General features: G+C 37.9%; 2 protein-coding genes and 1 pseudogene across 4 annotated transcripts in view; 1 reads left to right on the plus strand and 2 right to left on the minus strand.

Annotated features, from left to right (window-relative positions):
• The window catches only part of LOC142424416 (E3 ubiquitin-protein ligase RNF113A-like), a 34,256-nt gene extending 30,435 nt beyond the window's left edge, over positions 1–3,821 (minus strand). Inside the window, exon 1 of the mRNA XM_075529609.1 lies at positions 3,704–3,821. The gene's annotated coding sequence lies outside the window, so the exon portion shown is untranslated. The remainder of the gene's footprint in view (positions 1–3,703) is intronic.
• The window catches only part of TANK (TRAF family member associated NFKB activator), a 101,407-nt gene that overhangs the window by 45,233 nt on the left and 40,914 nt on the right, over positions 1–15,260 (minus strand). For 2 of the 3 annotated variants that reach the window (XM_075529606.1, XM_075529605.1), the window contains exons 3-4: positions 4,935–5,046; positions 3,704–3,822 (exon numbers count right to left, since the gene is read on the minus strand). In XM_075529606.1, coding sequence (XP_075385721.1) covers positions 3,704–3,822; positions 4,935–5,046 — 231 coding nt within the window. The remainder of the gene's footprint in view (positions 1–3,703; positions 3,823–4,934; positions 5,047–15,260) is intronic. The other variant, XM_075529607.1, reaches the window with a different exon arrangement.
• Positions 9,285–10,255, plus strand: LOC142424729 (cyclin-dependent kinase 4-like; annotated as a pseudogene).

Below are 15,260 nucleotides of genomic sequence, written 5' to 3' on the forward strand. Positions count from 1 at the left end.
GGGCAGCAAAAACAAGAGGAATGCTCACACACAACTGTGAGGCTGGTGCAGGAGCAGGCAGTGCTTTGTTCTGTCATCCATATGGCTGCCAGGAGTTGGAAATGACTTGATGGCCCTTAACAACATCAGTTTTGAACTAGAGATATATTAAATCTTATAACTGGAAATAAAATCATATTTAGAAATATTTAAAATGAAAAATAGATTATAAATGTTACTTAAGTGCTAATTTTATAGTTCAGATTTTGTAATTCAATGGCTTTTTGTGTATAACAGACTAATATGAAATTTGCACTTAGAAATTCAGAATCATTGTTTCTATTTATCTTTTGCAAAATGAACCTGAATATTAGTTCTGGTGCCAGTGTTTCTTCTGTTTATTAGCATTTTTAGATGAATAAAAATGAGAGTGTGGGTGAAGAGAGAACTGAATTATTCAAATAGAAAAAATGATTATGAATAAAAAAAAGAAGGGAGAAATACTTTAGAGAACTTTTCTTCTGAAAATTTTGTTTGGAGAAAATGTCTCTAAATGATTTATCAGACATGACAATAATAACTTAATACAGAAATAAGATAATCTTAGTTAATGGGCTCAGTAACTTCACAAACTAAGTTCAAATCTTTCAACTTATTTTGAAAGACATAAAGCACTCTTTTTTTCATTAGTCTTGTTGATGTTAATAGCCCTCTACTTGTTAGATTGTATTTTACTTAAAAGATGTGTTACCCACTATAAGCCAGCTCATCTAACTAAAACATTCCAGAGAGAGAGAAAGAGAAAATGAACAGCATCCTGGCCCACCAAGATTCAAGGATGACAAGACCATTTGGAGCAGCCAATGCACAGTGCTATGTAGGGGGGATAACACCAGACAAACTGGGAATTGTGCCCAGTCTGACTCCTCCACTCCCCCCAGCCAGGGCATAATGGAGCAGCAAGGGAAGGGGAGCAAAGCAACAAAGTTCCCAAGAATTTTGAAAACAGACTTTGGTCTGGGGACAGGATTAGAGGCGGAGGCAGGGCAGGGCTTGGCACTGCATCAGATCGATTGAACATTCAAAAGGGTCAGCAGACAGACCTGGAACTATGCACAGGGCATTTTTGTTTGTTTTTCATGTCTGTCCATAAAAGATAGGCAGGATAAACAATTCTGAGGAAAAAACAATGGGACTGATGGTTCTGGAGGGACAGAGGAGAGGAGGAGGTGGGGGAAAGGGAGAGGGAAGCCAACAAACTCAGGAACAAGGGAACAAGAGATCTAAAATCAATGGCAAGGAGGGCATAGAATGATTGGTAGAGTCTGATCAAGTGCAATGTAGCCGAGAGGAAGTACAGAGAGCAGAATGAAGGTGGAACATGATCGTGGGATAAGAGGAAAGTACGATAAACGGAAATAGAGGAAAGAACTAGGAGGCAAAACACATTTATAGAGGTATGAACATAGGTATGTAAATGTATTAATATATAATGATTGGGATATAGGACTATGGGCATATATTTATAGGTTAAGTATTAAAGGTAGCAGACATTGGGCCTCAATATTCATGTCCTCTCTCAATGTAAGAACAATGCACTCTAATAATTTGGCATTCTGTGATGCATACCTTCCTAACATGATCACTGAAGACAAAATGGGTGCATAAGCTAATGTGGTGAAGAAAACTGATGGTGTCTGGCTATTACAAGATACAGCATCAGATGTCTTACAGGCTTGAAGTAAACAAGCAGCCATCTAGCAGGGAAGCAACGAAGTCCACCAACCTGTGTGAGCCTGCACCAACCTGTGTGATTACAGGTGTCAACAGGATCAGGTGTCAAGCATCAGAAGACCCCAAACAAACAGCCATTTTGCTGCGCATGAGGGGGGTTGGAATGGAGACCAAAAGCTCATCTGTAGACAATTGGCCATCCCCTCACAGAAGGGTCACAAGGAAGGAATGAGCCAGCCAAGGTGCAGTATAGCACTGACTGAACACACAACATTCCTCTAGCTCTCCCCCTCCCCCTCCCCATTATCATGACCCCAGTTCTATCTTACAAATCTGGCTAGACCGGAATATGTACATTGGTACAGATAAGAGCTCTCAACACTCAGAATCCAAGACAGATAAACCTCTCAGGTCCAATAATGAAAGTAGCAATACCATGAGGGTAGGTAGGGGGAACATAGGGGGAGGAGGAGAAAGGGGGAACCGATTGCAATGATCCATGACGTACAATCTCCACCCCCCCACCCCACTTCCCCAGGTGGATGAACAATAGAAGCATGGGTGAAGTGACACAGCATACGCGTACGGTGTAAAATATGAAAAAAGGGAGGGAGGGGAAAAAAGAGGCGCTGATACCAAGGGCTCAAGTAGAAAGAAAATGTTTTGGAAATAATGATGGCAACATATGTACAAATGTGCTTGATACAATTGATGTATGGATTGCTTAAAAGAGCCCCCAATAAAATGAGTTGTTAAAAAAGTAAAATAAACTTGTAACATTTTAATGACTCAGGAAACATAGACTAGACATCCACATACTCACCCCTTTCATTTAACAAATGCTAAGATTTTATGTATTTGCTTCAGATATTGTATTCTTTAAAGAAATCAAGGTCATAGATACAACTAAAGGCCCCTTTATTTCCCTTCTAGCTATCATTGTCTCAATACTCTCCCAATCTGTAGTTGATTATTTTTTAACAAAACTGTATGTTTAACCTATGTTTTAAGACTTTTACTACATATGTGTTTTAAAAACTACTGATGCAACATTTTAAGTATTTACATAAGCCATTATTGCTGTTGGTTAAGTGTGATGGACTGCTAACTAAAAGATCAGTGGCTCAAACCCAGCAGATGCTGCATGGGAGAAAACTGAAGCTGTCTATTCCCATAAAGACTCAGTCTTAGAAACCCTATAAAGCGCTATGAGTCAGAATTAGTTTGATGAAATGGGTTTGAATTCCGTTTTATTGTTTTGTAATACAACATTTGACTCAAGATTGCTTCTGAGATAAATCCATTTCTGCAATCTATCCATATTGACAAATAAATATTAGTTTATCTTCACTTTTATAAAGTGTTTAATTATAGAGATCATTCTGTAATTGATGGATGCTTACGTTGTTTCTAACCAATGTAGTATGAACATCCTTGTGTAATGTCTCCATGCATATATTGCTTCAGTGAAGATTTTTACTTAAGCTGTTCAAGTGATTTTTTTTTAAATTCTGCACAAGCAATTGTGGTGTGGAAAAAACAACAACAACTCCCAAACCCCCAAAGAATGCCATTTTCTAATCTAAAATCATCTGTGTCTACTATCTACCTTACTGGATATAAGTAGTTAACGCTTATATTACAGAAAAGAGACCACCAAGGACTATGAAACCAAGTTCTTGATTTTTCTTGGAGACAGTGCCTCTATTTAGGAATATGTAAGTCATATGTTTATAACATATAGACCTTCTGTTTAGAATTTCTGTGGTCGATCCATTTCAGAAAAATAAAATGAGCAAATGTGTTATGTACAAGCATTGGAGTGTTTTGCTATCTGGAGAAGAAATTTCAGAGAACTAATAAGAATCTTGCCTACTTTCTTCTTCCTACTTGCCCTCCCAAACTGTGGTAGAATAGTAACTACTTCAGGAATTCTGTGGAACTTGATTTCACATTTCTTTTAGGGAATTAACCTGGCAGTGAAGTCTACCTTTAATTCTTTCTCTCTCGGTATTCCTGATTTCACTTTATCGTGTGGTTGATCAAGAGTCAAATTATTCTTCCTTGTTTCACTGTCTTCAAGCAGGGGAACAAAGCCATAACTATTATCTGCAAAACAAAAATCTCTTGGACATCAATAGGAAACCCTTTTGTTTTGGGAACCATCTGAAAAAAATGAAAAGAATATAAGCCGAAAACTGTAATTTTAAAGTATAAAATATTTAAACCATGAGTTAAAAAAACAAACTCTTTAGATAAGTTATTTAACAAGTTGTCTATTTAGATTCCCCCCCCCATTTCTACTAAACTACACAAAATCTCTACTTTCCCAAAGTCAGAGTATGTAAAATATATAGAATTTAGGGAAAATAAGAAGTATGTTCTTTGTAACTTATCACCAGCAATAATCATTTCTTCACATAAACAAAATTTCAAGTATTCATTTCTTGTTTATAATAATTTGCATAACTATTCTATGCTCGTTCTAAGAAAATTAAAGACCACAGACATGAAAAAAGAGAAAATATGAAAGCTACCCACAATTTTTATCACCTGTGAATTACTTATTAATATGCTAGTTTATATTTTATCAAAGTTTTTCTTTTCCTATACATGTAAATTCAAGAATTTTATTTAATTATATTTTTATGAGAATTTTTAATAGAAATGAAATACTTTAACTTTGTATCCTGCTTTACTTACTTTGCTATGTATCTATTATGAATGTACTTCATGCTAATAATTTAAAATTTAGTATTAATATTTTCTTGCTTACCTAGTCAGTCATATGGGTAACCAAAATTTAGCTGTTAGATAATTCTGTTTCTAGTGTTTCATTATTAAAATAATACTTTAAGGAGCATCCTTGCATATATACCTTTTACATACCGGTACAAGTATTTTCTTACAATATATTCATTAAGATCTGAATTTGTTATTCAAAAGGCAGACATTATAAGAAGTTTGTCATACTTACTGGTCAATTTGCTTTCTATGAAGTTTTATCAACTTACAGTTACACCATATAGTGTATGTGCATGCCCATTTCCCTATAAACTGAAAGTGTTCATTTCTTAAAGAAACAAAATATATAAAACTATATCATAGTTATTAAAATACCAGAACGGTTGGCAAACAGAAATAAAACAGAATAACTTGATTTCCACCTTTTTTTCCTCCAAGAGGTTTAAGAACTACACAAAACGTTCATATGAACATACCTTGACTAGAATTCACAAGCAGTAACTGTGATTTTAACTTGTCGATAATGGTTTGTTGAAGTGACAGCTGTTCCTGTTGCTCACGTATTCTCTGCTCATAGTTTTCAGTCTGCTGGCATAAAAACCAGTTAGTCTGGTATTTACTGACACACATATACACTTATTGTACATTAATAATTATATGTAAATGAACAATTTAAATAGCTATGGGTTGCTCATATTATCATTTCTCACATGGTGAATATTTATTTATGAGATAAAAAATAGTTCCAGCCATGTATGTGTAATCACTACAAATATTAATGACTTAAAATATTTAAAGTAGCTATAAAGTAAAATAAAAATCACTTTAATTCAAACAATGTTAAAATTTAATCCTTAATAATAAAAGAAACACATAAAGAGTAAAACTGAGGCCATATTAAAGATCTTCTAGAAAAATGCACTCAAAATGAAATTAATATTTTATGTTTTCATAATAGAGCCACTTTTGAATTTATTTCTAGCATACAAAAAGACTAACGTAGCTACACCTAAACACTACAAGAAGGGGCAAATAAAAAATTACAAGATTATGGTGAGCTGTAACTTTTAAGATTGTTTTAAGAAATAAAAATTTTAAAAAAGAAATCAAAATAACTTTATTGCTAATCTTTCTTGTATGTCTTAAATACCCAAAATTCTCCTATTTTATGCATTTTGCTGCTTTATTATAATAGCTAGGAGAATTAAGCAAAAAAAAGCCCTCACATTTGCATTAGGAAATATAGATGTTGCAAATTTAACAACTAATTTGAAAATAATGCATAACAATCACCAAATTAATATTAAATTACAAAATAACTGTATGTACACTTAGAAAAATAGGATTCTATCACTGAAAAAAGACTGTACATTCCCTAAACTATGGAATGAGGATCTAGTAACCTCTGAATGTACTACAATAACTATTAAGTATTTGATTTTTAGACTAGAAACTTATTAAAATTCAAAATTGGTGAAGTAATATTCTGAGATCAATAATCTGAATTATCTTTTAAAAATTATACAGCTGTTCTTAGATTTTCAAAAAGAGATTATGAAACTAAAGCAAAACACCCCACTGTCCTAAATAACAGTTGATCTTTTATAATATACTTCAAACATGAATAACTGATAATGCTGATACAATAATCCAAATGGTATTATCATTTTTGCACGCTCCCTATAGGCAGCTAACAACATTCCTCACTATAACTTCATAGAAGATACCCAGTATTCTTATGGGCTGGGAAGGGGGAGAATCCAAGCAAATGTTAATACTACAAACACAAGAATTAATCTTTTGAGTTCACCTGGACCACGTGTCCTAGGAATATGTCTCAGAAAAGAACATAAAATGATAAAGTCCAGTAAGGGGGTTGGTTTTCTAGGACATGCACTGATTCCTTCATAAATTCATGGCCAACTCCCTACAAAGAGAGCATACATGCTGATTGAAAAAAAAATCCAAATGTCTTCAGGAATTATTAATACCTTAAATTTACCTGTGTTACACATTGATGTTAGAAATAGAGTGCTCTAGTGTATTTAGAACTTTCTCCAAAGAATACAAAGTTCTTCATAAAATCAGTGACGAATTCGATCGCTATATTTTGATGATACTGTCTCAAGATTAAGTGTGAAAAGCCTAGCAAGTTAGAGACAGGCCCACAATAGATACCTAAGTTATTCAAGCTTTAACTCATTCTCCATTCACTATGTTTTCCCCACATCTTAATGCACATATTGAATGACCACATATTTTCTGTTAGAATCAATTTCGAATACTCCCATCAGTTAATTTTCATGTTCTAGTCGCTGGCTTTAAAAAAATACCTAATACTTTAGTGTATCTATCTGTACATAGAACAGAATAAATAAGTAATGCTGAAATGCATTCATTCGCTGGGAAAAAGATCAACAGATCCATGGCTACTATAAGTTGAAGTGTAACTACTTAACAAATATATTTAATAAACTACTATTAAAAGTTCATGTAAATTTTGTGAAAAGTTTTGAAACAGATATCCTGGAAGTACAACAAGGGAAACAAAATAACTGTATTTTCCACACGAATTATAGCAATTATAATATTCTAGTGTAATTGTCTCCAAGTCTGATCTAGACCAGCGGTTCTCAACCTGTGGGTCATGACCCCTTTGGAGACTGAATGGCCCTTTCACAGAGGTAACCCGGTTCATAACAGTAGCAAAATTACAGTGATGAAGTAGCAATGAAAATAATTTTAAGGTTGGGGGGTCACCACAACATGAGGAACAGAATTACAGGGTTGCGGCATTAGGAAGGTTGAGAGCACCACTGTTCTAGACTATGAACGCCTCAAAGACCGAGTACCGCAGAGTGCCTGACACACATTCACATGCTCAGTAAATATTACTTGAATGATAAATTAACTAAGTTGTTAAGTAATTATCAGAGAAACAGATATGCCTTCAGCAGTGAACTGAAGGATGAAGAAATGGCTCTGCTTATATTTTATACAAGAAACTGGAGAAATGGAGACAAAGTAAAAGTCAACAGATGAATGAGACAAGCAGATTAAGTCTGAGAAGAGGGATACAAAGGATATACAAAGTCTGAAGATACTGTATAAAAAAAGCTTATGTCAGAAAATAAGGTAATTTGATAAAAGAAAAGTACACATTCAGGAAGAGTATAAAGATTTTGCATAGAAGACAATGAGAGGTAAAGTGCCAAACCAGGTCTTACATCATTTTGGGCAATAATCAGCACTATTCAGCTTACTAGCTGTTTGAAAAACAAATGGAACGAGATATTTTCCTGTTCCACTTCAATAAACGTTTTGTTCCATGAATACAGTTGAATAAATATATAACCTGAAAATCCTATTACAAATTCAGATAATTGTTACACCATCACAGTATTTTGGGAAAAACAAAAACACCAAGAAACAATACAATTACAAAGCAAGTACATTTCAGCACCATCAAAGACCCCACAAAACATAAAAATCACTAACAACCAAATTGAAAATGTACAACAGCAATGTCTTGTCAACACTTCTGTACAGAGCACAGACATGACAGCTAAAACAGACAGAAGAGAAGATGCTTTTGACAGCCAGTGTGTGTGAATGATTCTTTGAGTCAGATGGCAGCAACAAGTTACCAACTAGGAGATCTGCATGACAACTAACCATCCATCTGTATCAAACACCATCTGGCCAAGATGACTCTGGCTTCTGTGTATTTGACACTCCTTTCAATTCCAAAGATGAACAGAACAAGTGGTCTACCAGCATCAACAAGGTAAACAGGTACTTAGGTACTTGTGCCATAATGTACTTTTCACTCGTTGCTAAATTCAAAAGCAAAATTAAATAATGGTGATAAAATATTATTAAAGTTACATGCTAAAATATTAATTTTAGTAAGCTAAATTTATTAAAAATTGTCTATATACAGTCTCTACTCTGATAAAGAAAAAAGTTATCTTAATAATCGCAAAATTCAATCTTTCATCTTTAAACTCAGAATATTCCTTATAATTTTGGACACAGCTGTTCAAGTTTTCATGAGTTTTCATAAATACTTAAATGCTATTGTTTTTACCTGTCATTAAATAAATTTCAAATACGTAGTGATTCCATGTGACAGAGAAGACTGCCTCACAGGGTGTCTAGGCTGCAGTTTTTTATGGGCAGATAAGAGGACCAGGTCTTTTGTCCTGTAGAGCTGCTGGATAGGTTCAAAGCACCAACCTTCCTATTAGCGGGCAAGCACCTGACTGCTGCACTACTAGAGTTCCTTAAATATGGAAATAAAGAGTTCTAGAAATAGAATATTTTCTACTGCTGAAAATCCTCACTTTAAAATTTTTTTCAAGGCACAATTTCTAATTTCCTACTGGGGTGAGGGGCGTGGGGATGTTTTCAGGTATCCTAAGGTCATAATACTCTGAATAGGTCAAACAACTCCTCTCCCTCTCAAGAACCAATTTTAATGTTCTGAAAAACACCATTGCTATCCTTTAGGTGTAAAAGAATAAGAATTAAGCTTACAAATTTATAAACCTTTCAAACTATTCCAAAATTTACTAAGAAAATGAAAGTTTGTAAGAAAAAGATTTACTTGGATACCAGAAATAACCTCAAAAGGGGGCCTCTCTGGCAGCAGGTCACATGGTGAGGGTGGGGGCGAAGGGGCCGCTCTAGCAGGCGGCCTGCGTCTATGGTCAGGCCCTCCTCGTCCAGCTGTGGGCACCGCGCAGGGGCGTATGGCACCGAGGGCCCGATAACGGGCAGCCCCCAGCTCTCGCTCTGGACTGAGGGTCTCCTCTGACCCGAGAATGGCCACCTCTCGCTATGAGCCAGTGGCCGAGTTTGGTGTGGGCGCCTATGGCACAGTGTACAAGGCCCGTGATCCCCACAGCGGCCACTTTGTGGCCCTCAAGAGTGTGAGAGTCCCCAATGGAGAAGGCACTGGCGGCGGCCTTCCTATCAGCACTGTTCGGGAGGTGGCCCTACTGAGACGCCTGGAGGCGTTCGACCATCCCAATGTTGTCCGGCTGATGGACGTCTGTGCCACAGCCCTAACTGACCGGGAAACCAAGGTGACGCTGGCGTTCGAACATGTGAACCAAGACCTACGGACGTACTTAGATAACGCCCCCTCACCAGGCTTGCCAGTGGAGACCATCAAGCATCTGATGCGACAGTTTCTAAGACGCCTTGATTTCCTGCATGCCAATTGCATCGTTCACTGGGACCTGAAGCCGGAGAACATTCCGGTGACAAGTAATGGGACGGTCATGCTGGCCGACTTTGGCTTGGCCAGAATCTACAGCTACCAGATGGCCCTTACACCTGTGGTTGTTACACTCTGATCAGGGCTCCTGAAGTTCTTCTGCAATTTGCATATGCAACACCCGTGGACATGTGGAGTGTTGGCTGTCTCTTCGCATCGGAAGCCTCTCTTCTGTGGAAACTCGGAAGCTGACCAGTTAGGCAAAATTTTTTTATCTGATCGGCTTGCCCCCAGAGGAAGACTGGCCCCGAGACGTCTCTCTCCCCCGGGGAGCCTTTTCCCCAGAGGGCCCCGCCCAGTGCAGTCGGTAGTCCCTGAGGTGGAGGAGTCCGGGGCACCGCTGCTGCTGGAAATGCTGATTTTTAACGCACAAAAGCGAATCGCTGCCTTCGGGCCCTGCAGCACCCTTATCTATATAAGGGAGAAGGATCAGGCATTGGAGTGGCTGAACCAGGACCAGGGCCCAGAGAAGGAAGAGAATCTACCATTTCCTTCCTCTGGGCACCTGAGTGAAGAGGATCCTCCCCCACCCCCACCCCCCTCCTCACTGAGAAGGCATTTTGTGCCTTAGCCTCTGCCTTCATCTCTGAGGCTTTGTATACCCCTCCCCTCATCTTTTTACAGAGAATATTTTGCTGCCTTTCACCTCTTCCCCTCCTTTTGAGGCATTTCCTTCTCCTTTCTACCTACTCCCCGCCAATTTTCCTACCCCAAGGGGTCTGTATTGTCTTCCCCTCTTACCTACTTTGATATAATGGGCTCCTTTTTTTACACAGGAAAAAAACAAACAAGGAAGTGCGGTCTTTTAAAAAAAAGGGGGGGAACTTCACAGTTCCTAAAGCAGATAAATTTTAATTATTCTATTATATAGCCTGACCAAGCCTTGTTGTTGTGTTAGGTGTCACGGAGTTGGTTCTAAGTGATAGCGACCCTATGTACAACAGAACTCAACACTGCCCTGTCCTGCACCATTCTCACAATTGTCCTTATGCTTGAACCCACTGTGGCTGCCACGGTGTCAATCCATCTGGTTGAGACTCTTCTTTTTTGTTGCCTCTCTACCAAGCATGATATCCTTCTCCAAGGGCTGGTTTCTCCTGACATGTCCAAATAAGATGAAGTCTCACCATCTTTGTCTCTAAGAAACACTGGCTGTACTTCTTCCAAGGCAGACTTATTTGTCTTTCTGGAAGTCCATGGGACTTCCAATATTCTTTCCTAGCATTACAATTCAAATGCATCTACTCTTCTTTGGTCTTTCTTATTCAATGTCCAACTTACAGATGCACAAGAGGCAATGGAAATTATCAATGGGTTGGGTTAGGTACATATTTTAATCCTCAAAGTAACACCCGTGCTTTTTAACACTCTAAAGTGGTCTTGTGCATCAGATTTACCCAATGTATCATACCTTTTGATTGCTGCTTCTATGAACATAGACTGTGGTTACAAGCAAGATGAAACCCTTAAATTCAATCTTTTCCCCATTTATCATGATTTTAGCTATTGGTCTAGTTGTGTGGATTTTGATGTTATTTATAGAATTAAGGAGTACTGGTGGAATAGTGGTTAAGCAATGGCTGTGATTTACAAGGTTGGAAGTTTGAAACCACAAGCTGCTCCACGGGAGAAACACCGATTTTCTACTCCCATAAACAGTTACAGTTTCATAAACCCATGGAGACAGTTCTACCCTGTCCTATAGGGTCACTGTGTGCTGGCATCGAGTTTGGTGTTGAGTTATATTAGTTGTAGTCCATCCTGAAGGCTGCAGTCCTTGATCTTCATCAGCAAGTATTTCAAGTCCTCTTCACTGTCAGCAAGCAGGGCTCTATCATCAGTGTATTGCAGGTTTTTAATAAGCCTTCCTCCAATCTTGATGCTGAATTCTTCATTATATAATCCAACTTTTCTGATTATTTGCACAGCTTTGAAAGCCTTATACATAGCTTTGAGACACAGTCTGACCAAGTCATGGTATATGCAATTGTCTCAGCTGTACGAGAAAGCTGAGCAAGGAATAAAGAAGAACACAGAAAAATTGATGCATTTACATGATGCTGCTGGCCCAAAGTGCTAAAAATACCATGGACTGCTAGAAAGCCATTAACTGATTGTTTTGGAAGTAGTCAGAATGCTTCTTAGAACTGAGGATGGTGTGACTGTCTCGGGTACTTTGGCCATGTTATAAGGAGGAACCATTCCCTAGATGGAGTCAGTGAAAAAGAGGAAGGCCCCCAACCAAATGGATTGACACAGTAGCTACAACAATGGGCTCAAAAACAGCAACAAATGTGAGTATTCGCCAAGATCAAGTAGTGTTTCATTCTGTTATACATGGGGTCACTATGAGTCAGAACTGAGTTGACAGCACCTACAACATTACATAGTACTTTAGACACACACTAATTAGTTGTCTTGTTTTGCCACTTAGTAAGCTATGTTAAGGATAAAAAGTACAAAATCATAACAGAATTAGCAACTCTGAGATCTTGGCTTAAAACAGCTAGCTCATTTTTAACTATTTTCTCTCCATTAAGTGCTCTGCTATTCTTCTTCCTTCAGTTCTTCCCCGCCACCAGGTTTCTACCTTCTTTTAGGTAATAGATTCCTAATGCTGCTGATTTCTCAGTATGTCAAATAATTACACTACAACAAACTATTTTCAATAAAAAATCTTGTGCTTTGGTACCTTTTATTTTTATTTATTTATTTATTTTAAACAATTTATTGGGGCTCATACAATTCTTATCACAGTTCATACATATACATACATAAATTGTATAAAGCACATCTGTACAGTCTTTGCCCTAATCATTTTTTTCTCCTCTTTTCTTTTTTACATTTTATTAGGGACTCATACAACTCTCATCACAATCCATACATATACATACATCAATTGTATAAAGCACATCCATACATTCCCTGCCCCAATCATTCTCAAGGCATTTGCTCTCCACTTAAGCCCCTTGCATCAGGTCCTCTTTTATTTTTTTCCCCTCCCTCCCCTTTACCCCCTCCCTCATGTGCCCTTGGTAATTTATACATCGTTATTTTGTCATATCTTGCCCTATCTGGAGTCTCCCTTCCCCCCTTCTCTGCTGTCCCTCTCCCAGGGAAGAGGTCACATGTGGATCCTTGTAATCAGTTCCCCCTTTCCAACCCACTCACCCTCCACTCTCCCAGCATCGTCCCTCACACCCTTGGTCCTGAAGGGATCATCCACCCTGGAGTCCCTGTACCTCCAGCCCTCATATGTAGCTTTGGTACCTTTTAATGTTATTTCAGCCTCATTGAGTTCTGGCATTCTTCTTCTGAAACGAAGTATTTACCAGAAGGGTTAAAAGAGACAGTGTGGTGTAGTTGAATTACTTGATATGGTGCTATTTGGGCATAGTCTTTGTAACTCCCATTGAATGACTGGATGGGAGCATATACATAAGGTATATGGGATTGGTTAGTTTTGCCATGACATAAAGTAGCCATCTCACAAGTAAGAACAGGGAATTATGATCATTAAGAAAGAGTCAGGAGTAAAGTGTGCCTTTTGGACCCTGAGATTCCTTTGCTAAACTTCCCACCCAGACCAGGCTGTGATGCTAGAAGAGTGGTACAGGAGCAGCAGTAGTAGCAGAACTAAGAGCTAGAGCATGATACGGCAAAGGGCTTCCTGACTCGGGGACAGATTAAAGCTGAAAGCCTCTGGAAACACTAAAGTAGCTTTGCAGCATTTTAGCAGGGCAGAGGCCAAGGACCACGTGGCTGGGGTCAAGGACCAGAGAGAGGTATGCTTGTGGGCCTGAAGGAAAAAAAAGGTTCTATGGACAAAGGTTTATATCCTTAACATTTCTGATCCTGAATTATAACCTGTTAACTTTCCTAATAAGTCTCATACCTTGTGTATTATCTGTGACTTCTGTGTGGCCACTGCAACAAATTACGAAATTACAGAAAACAGTGTCAAAAAGGTTGAAGGGTGGAAGCTATTTCACCTTTGCCTCATAAGAATCACCCTTGGGCATAGCTGGAGTTGGATGTGGATTCTCTTTCGGTCTCCCTTGTGAAGTTGGAGGAGGTCAGTTTTGGCTTCTCTGTCATTCGTTTAGAAGGCATATATGAAACGTCCCTTGTGAACAAGCAAGCACACACTCGTAAACACCTCCCCTCCAACAGTTGCTGTAAAGTAGATATCAGAGTGACCTCATGTGTTTTAGAGTAGAATTATGCTCTAGAGAGTTTTCACTGGCTGGTTTTACAGAAGCAGATCTCTAGGCCTTTCTACAACTGTGCCTGCGTCAACTTGAAACTCCAATCTATTAGCAGGAAAGCACATTAACTGTTGGCACTACCTAGGGACTCCAGCACACAAAACCAAACCAAAGTCACTGCCACAGGATCAATTGGAAATCATAGTGACCTGTTAAGAGTACCACTCCTGTGGAAGCAGAAAGCCTCATTTCCCTCTGCAGAGCAGCTGTTCAAGTAAGCCCGATTCACTCACATCCAACGTTTAGAGGAGAGAAAAATATATTTCTACCTTATTAAAGCACAACATTTCTGTCTCTCTGTAATAGCAGCGTTATATACCATATACTGCTTATATAGAAACTAATTTATAAATAAGACAACTAAACCTGCACCCTTCAGGAGGTAGTATTGTCTACTGTAGGAAACCCTACCTGCTTTGGTAAGAATTATGAAATAAGATTCATCCAAAAACAGAGGGGACTATATGAGGTTATTCAAGACAAAGGAAGAAAGTTTTTAAACCTTGAATGGGTAATAACTTAGGTCCCAAAGTTGAGGACTTGATCTTGACTTATAAGGATCCTATCTCAAAAACAAAACAAAACCCCACCTCACTGCTACCACTTAAGTTCGTTCTGATTCAGAGGGACTCTACAGGAAAGAACTGCTATGGATGGGTTTGAACCACCTACCTTTCAGTTAGCAGCTAAGCACTTAATCACTTTGCCACCAAAGCTCCTTATATTCTAGGTGGGCTAGTAAAATGACTATTGTTTTTATGAATCTGGTAAACTCAATCCCAGCATAGATTCTGACACGTAAATTGAAAAGGTGACTGATTTGTGAGTTGCAGTTTCTTCATTTTCAAATAGGTCTAAAAAGACAAAAGATTTATACAATCTGAAGAGAATTCTGTCTACAGGAGTCTTCTTTTCTTCCAGACAAGAATATTCTATCTGGATTTATTGTTTCACTTTCGTTGTGTGCCACCATGAAGCTGCACTTGGCCCTGGCTAGAAGTGAAACTACTTCGATGATTGTCTTATGAATTAGGCCTTTGGTAGTTACCACAAGAAATTTCAATACAAATCAGTTCATTTGAAAAGAACACCAGTGGAATTTTGTTTATTTTGATTGATATAAAAAGCTCTAAGAGAGAAAAACACATTTAAAAGATTGTTTTCTCAAAACAAAAATCATATGAAGTATAAATAAAATCAGTGTTATGAAAATATAAAATAAAATAGGTCTAAAACTACTTTGTAGAATT

The sequence above is a fragment of the Tenrec ecaudatus genome, chromosome 13 (genome assembly GCF_050624435.1).
Source record: "Tenrec ecaudatus isolate mTenEca1 chromosome 13, mTenEca1.hap1, whole genome shotgun sequence".
Lineage (NCBI taxonomy): Eukaryota > Metazoa > Chordata > Mammalia > Afrosoricida > Tenrecidae > Tenrec > Tenrec ecaudatus.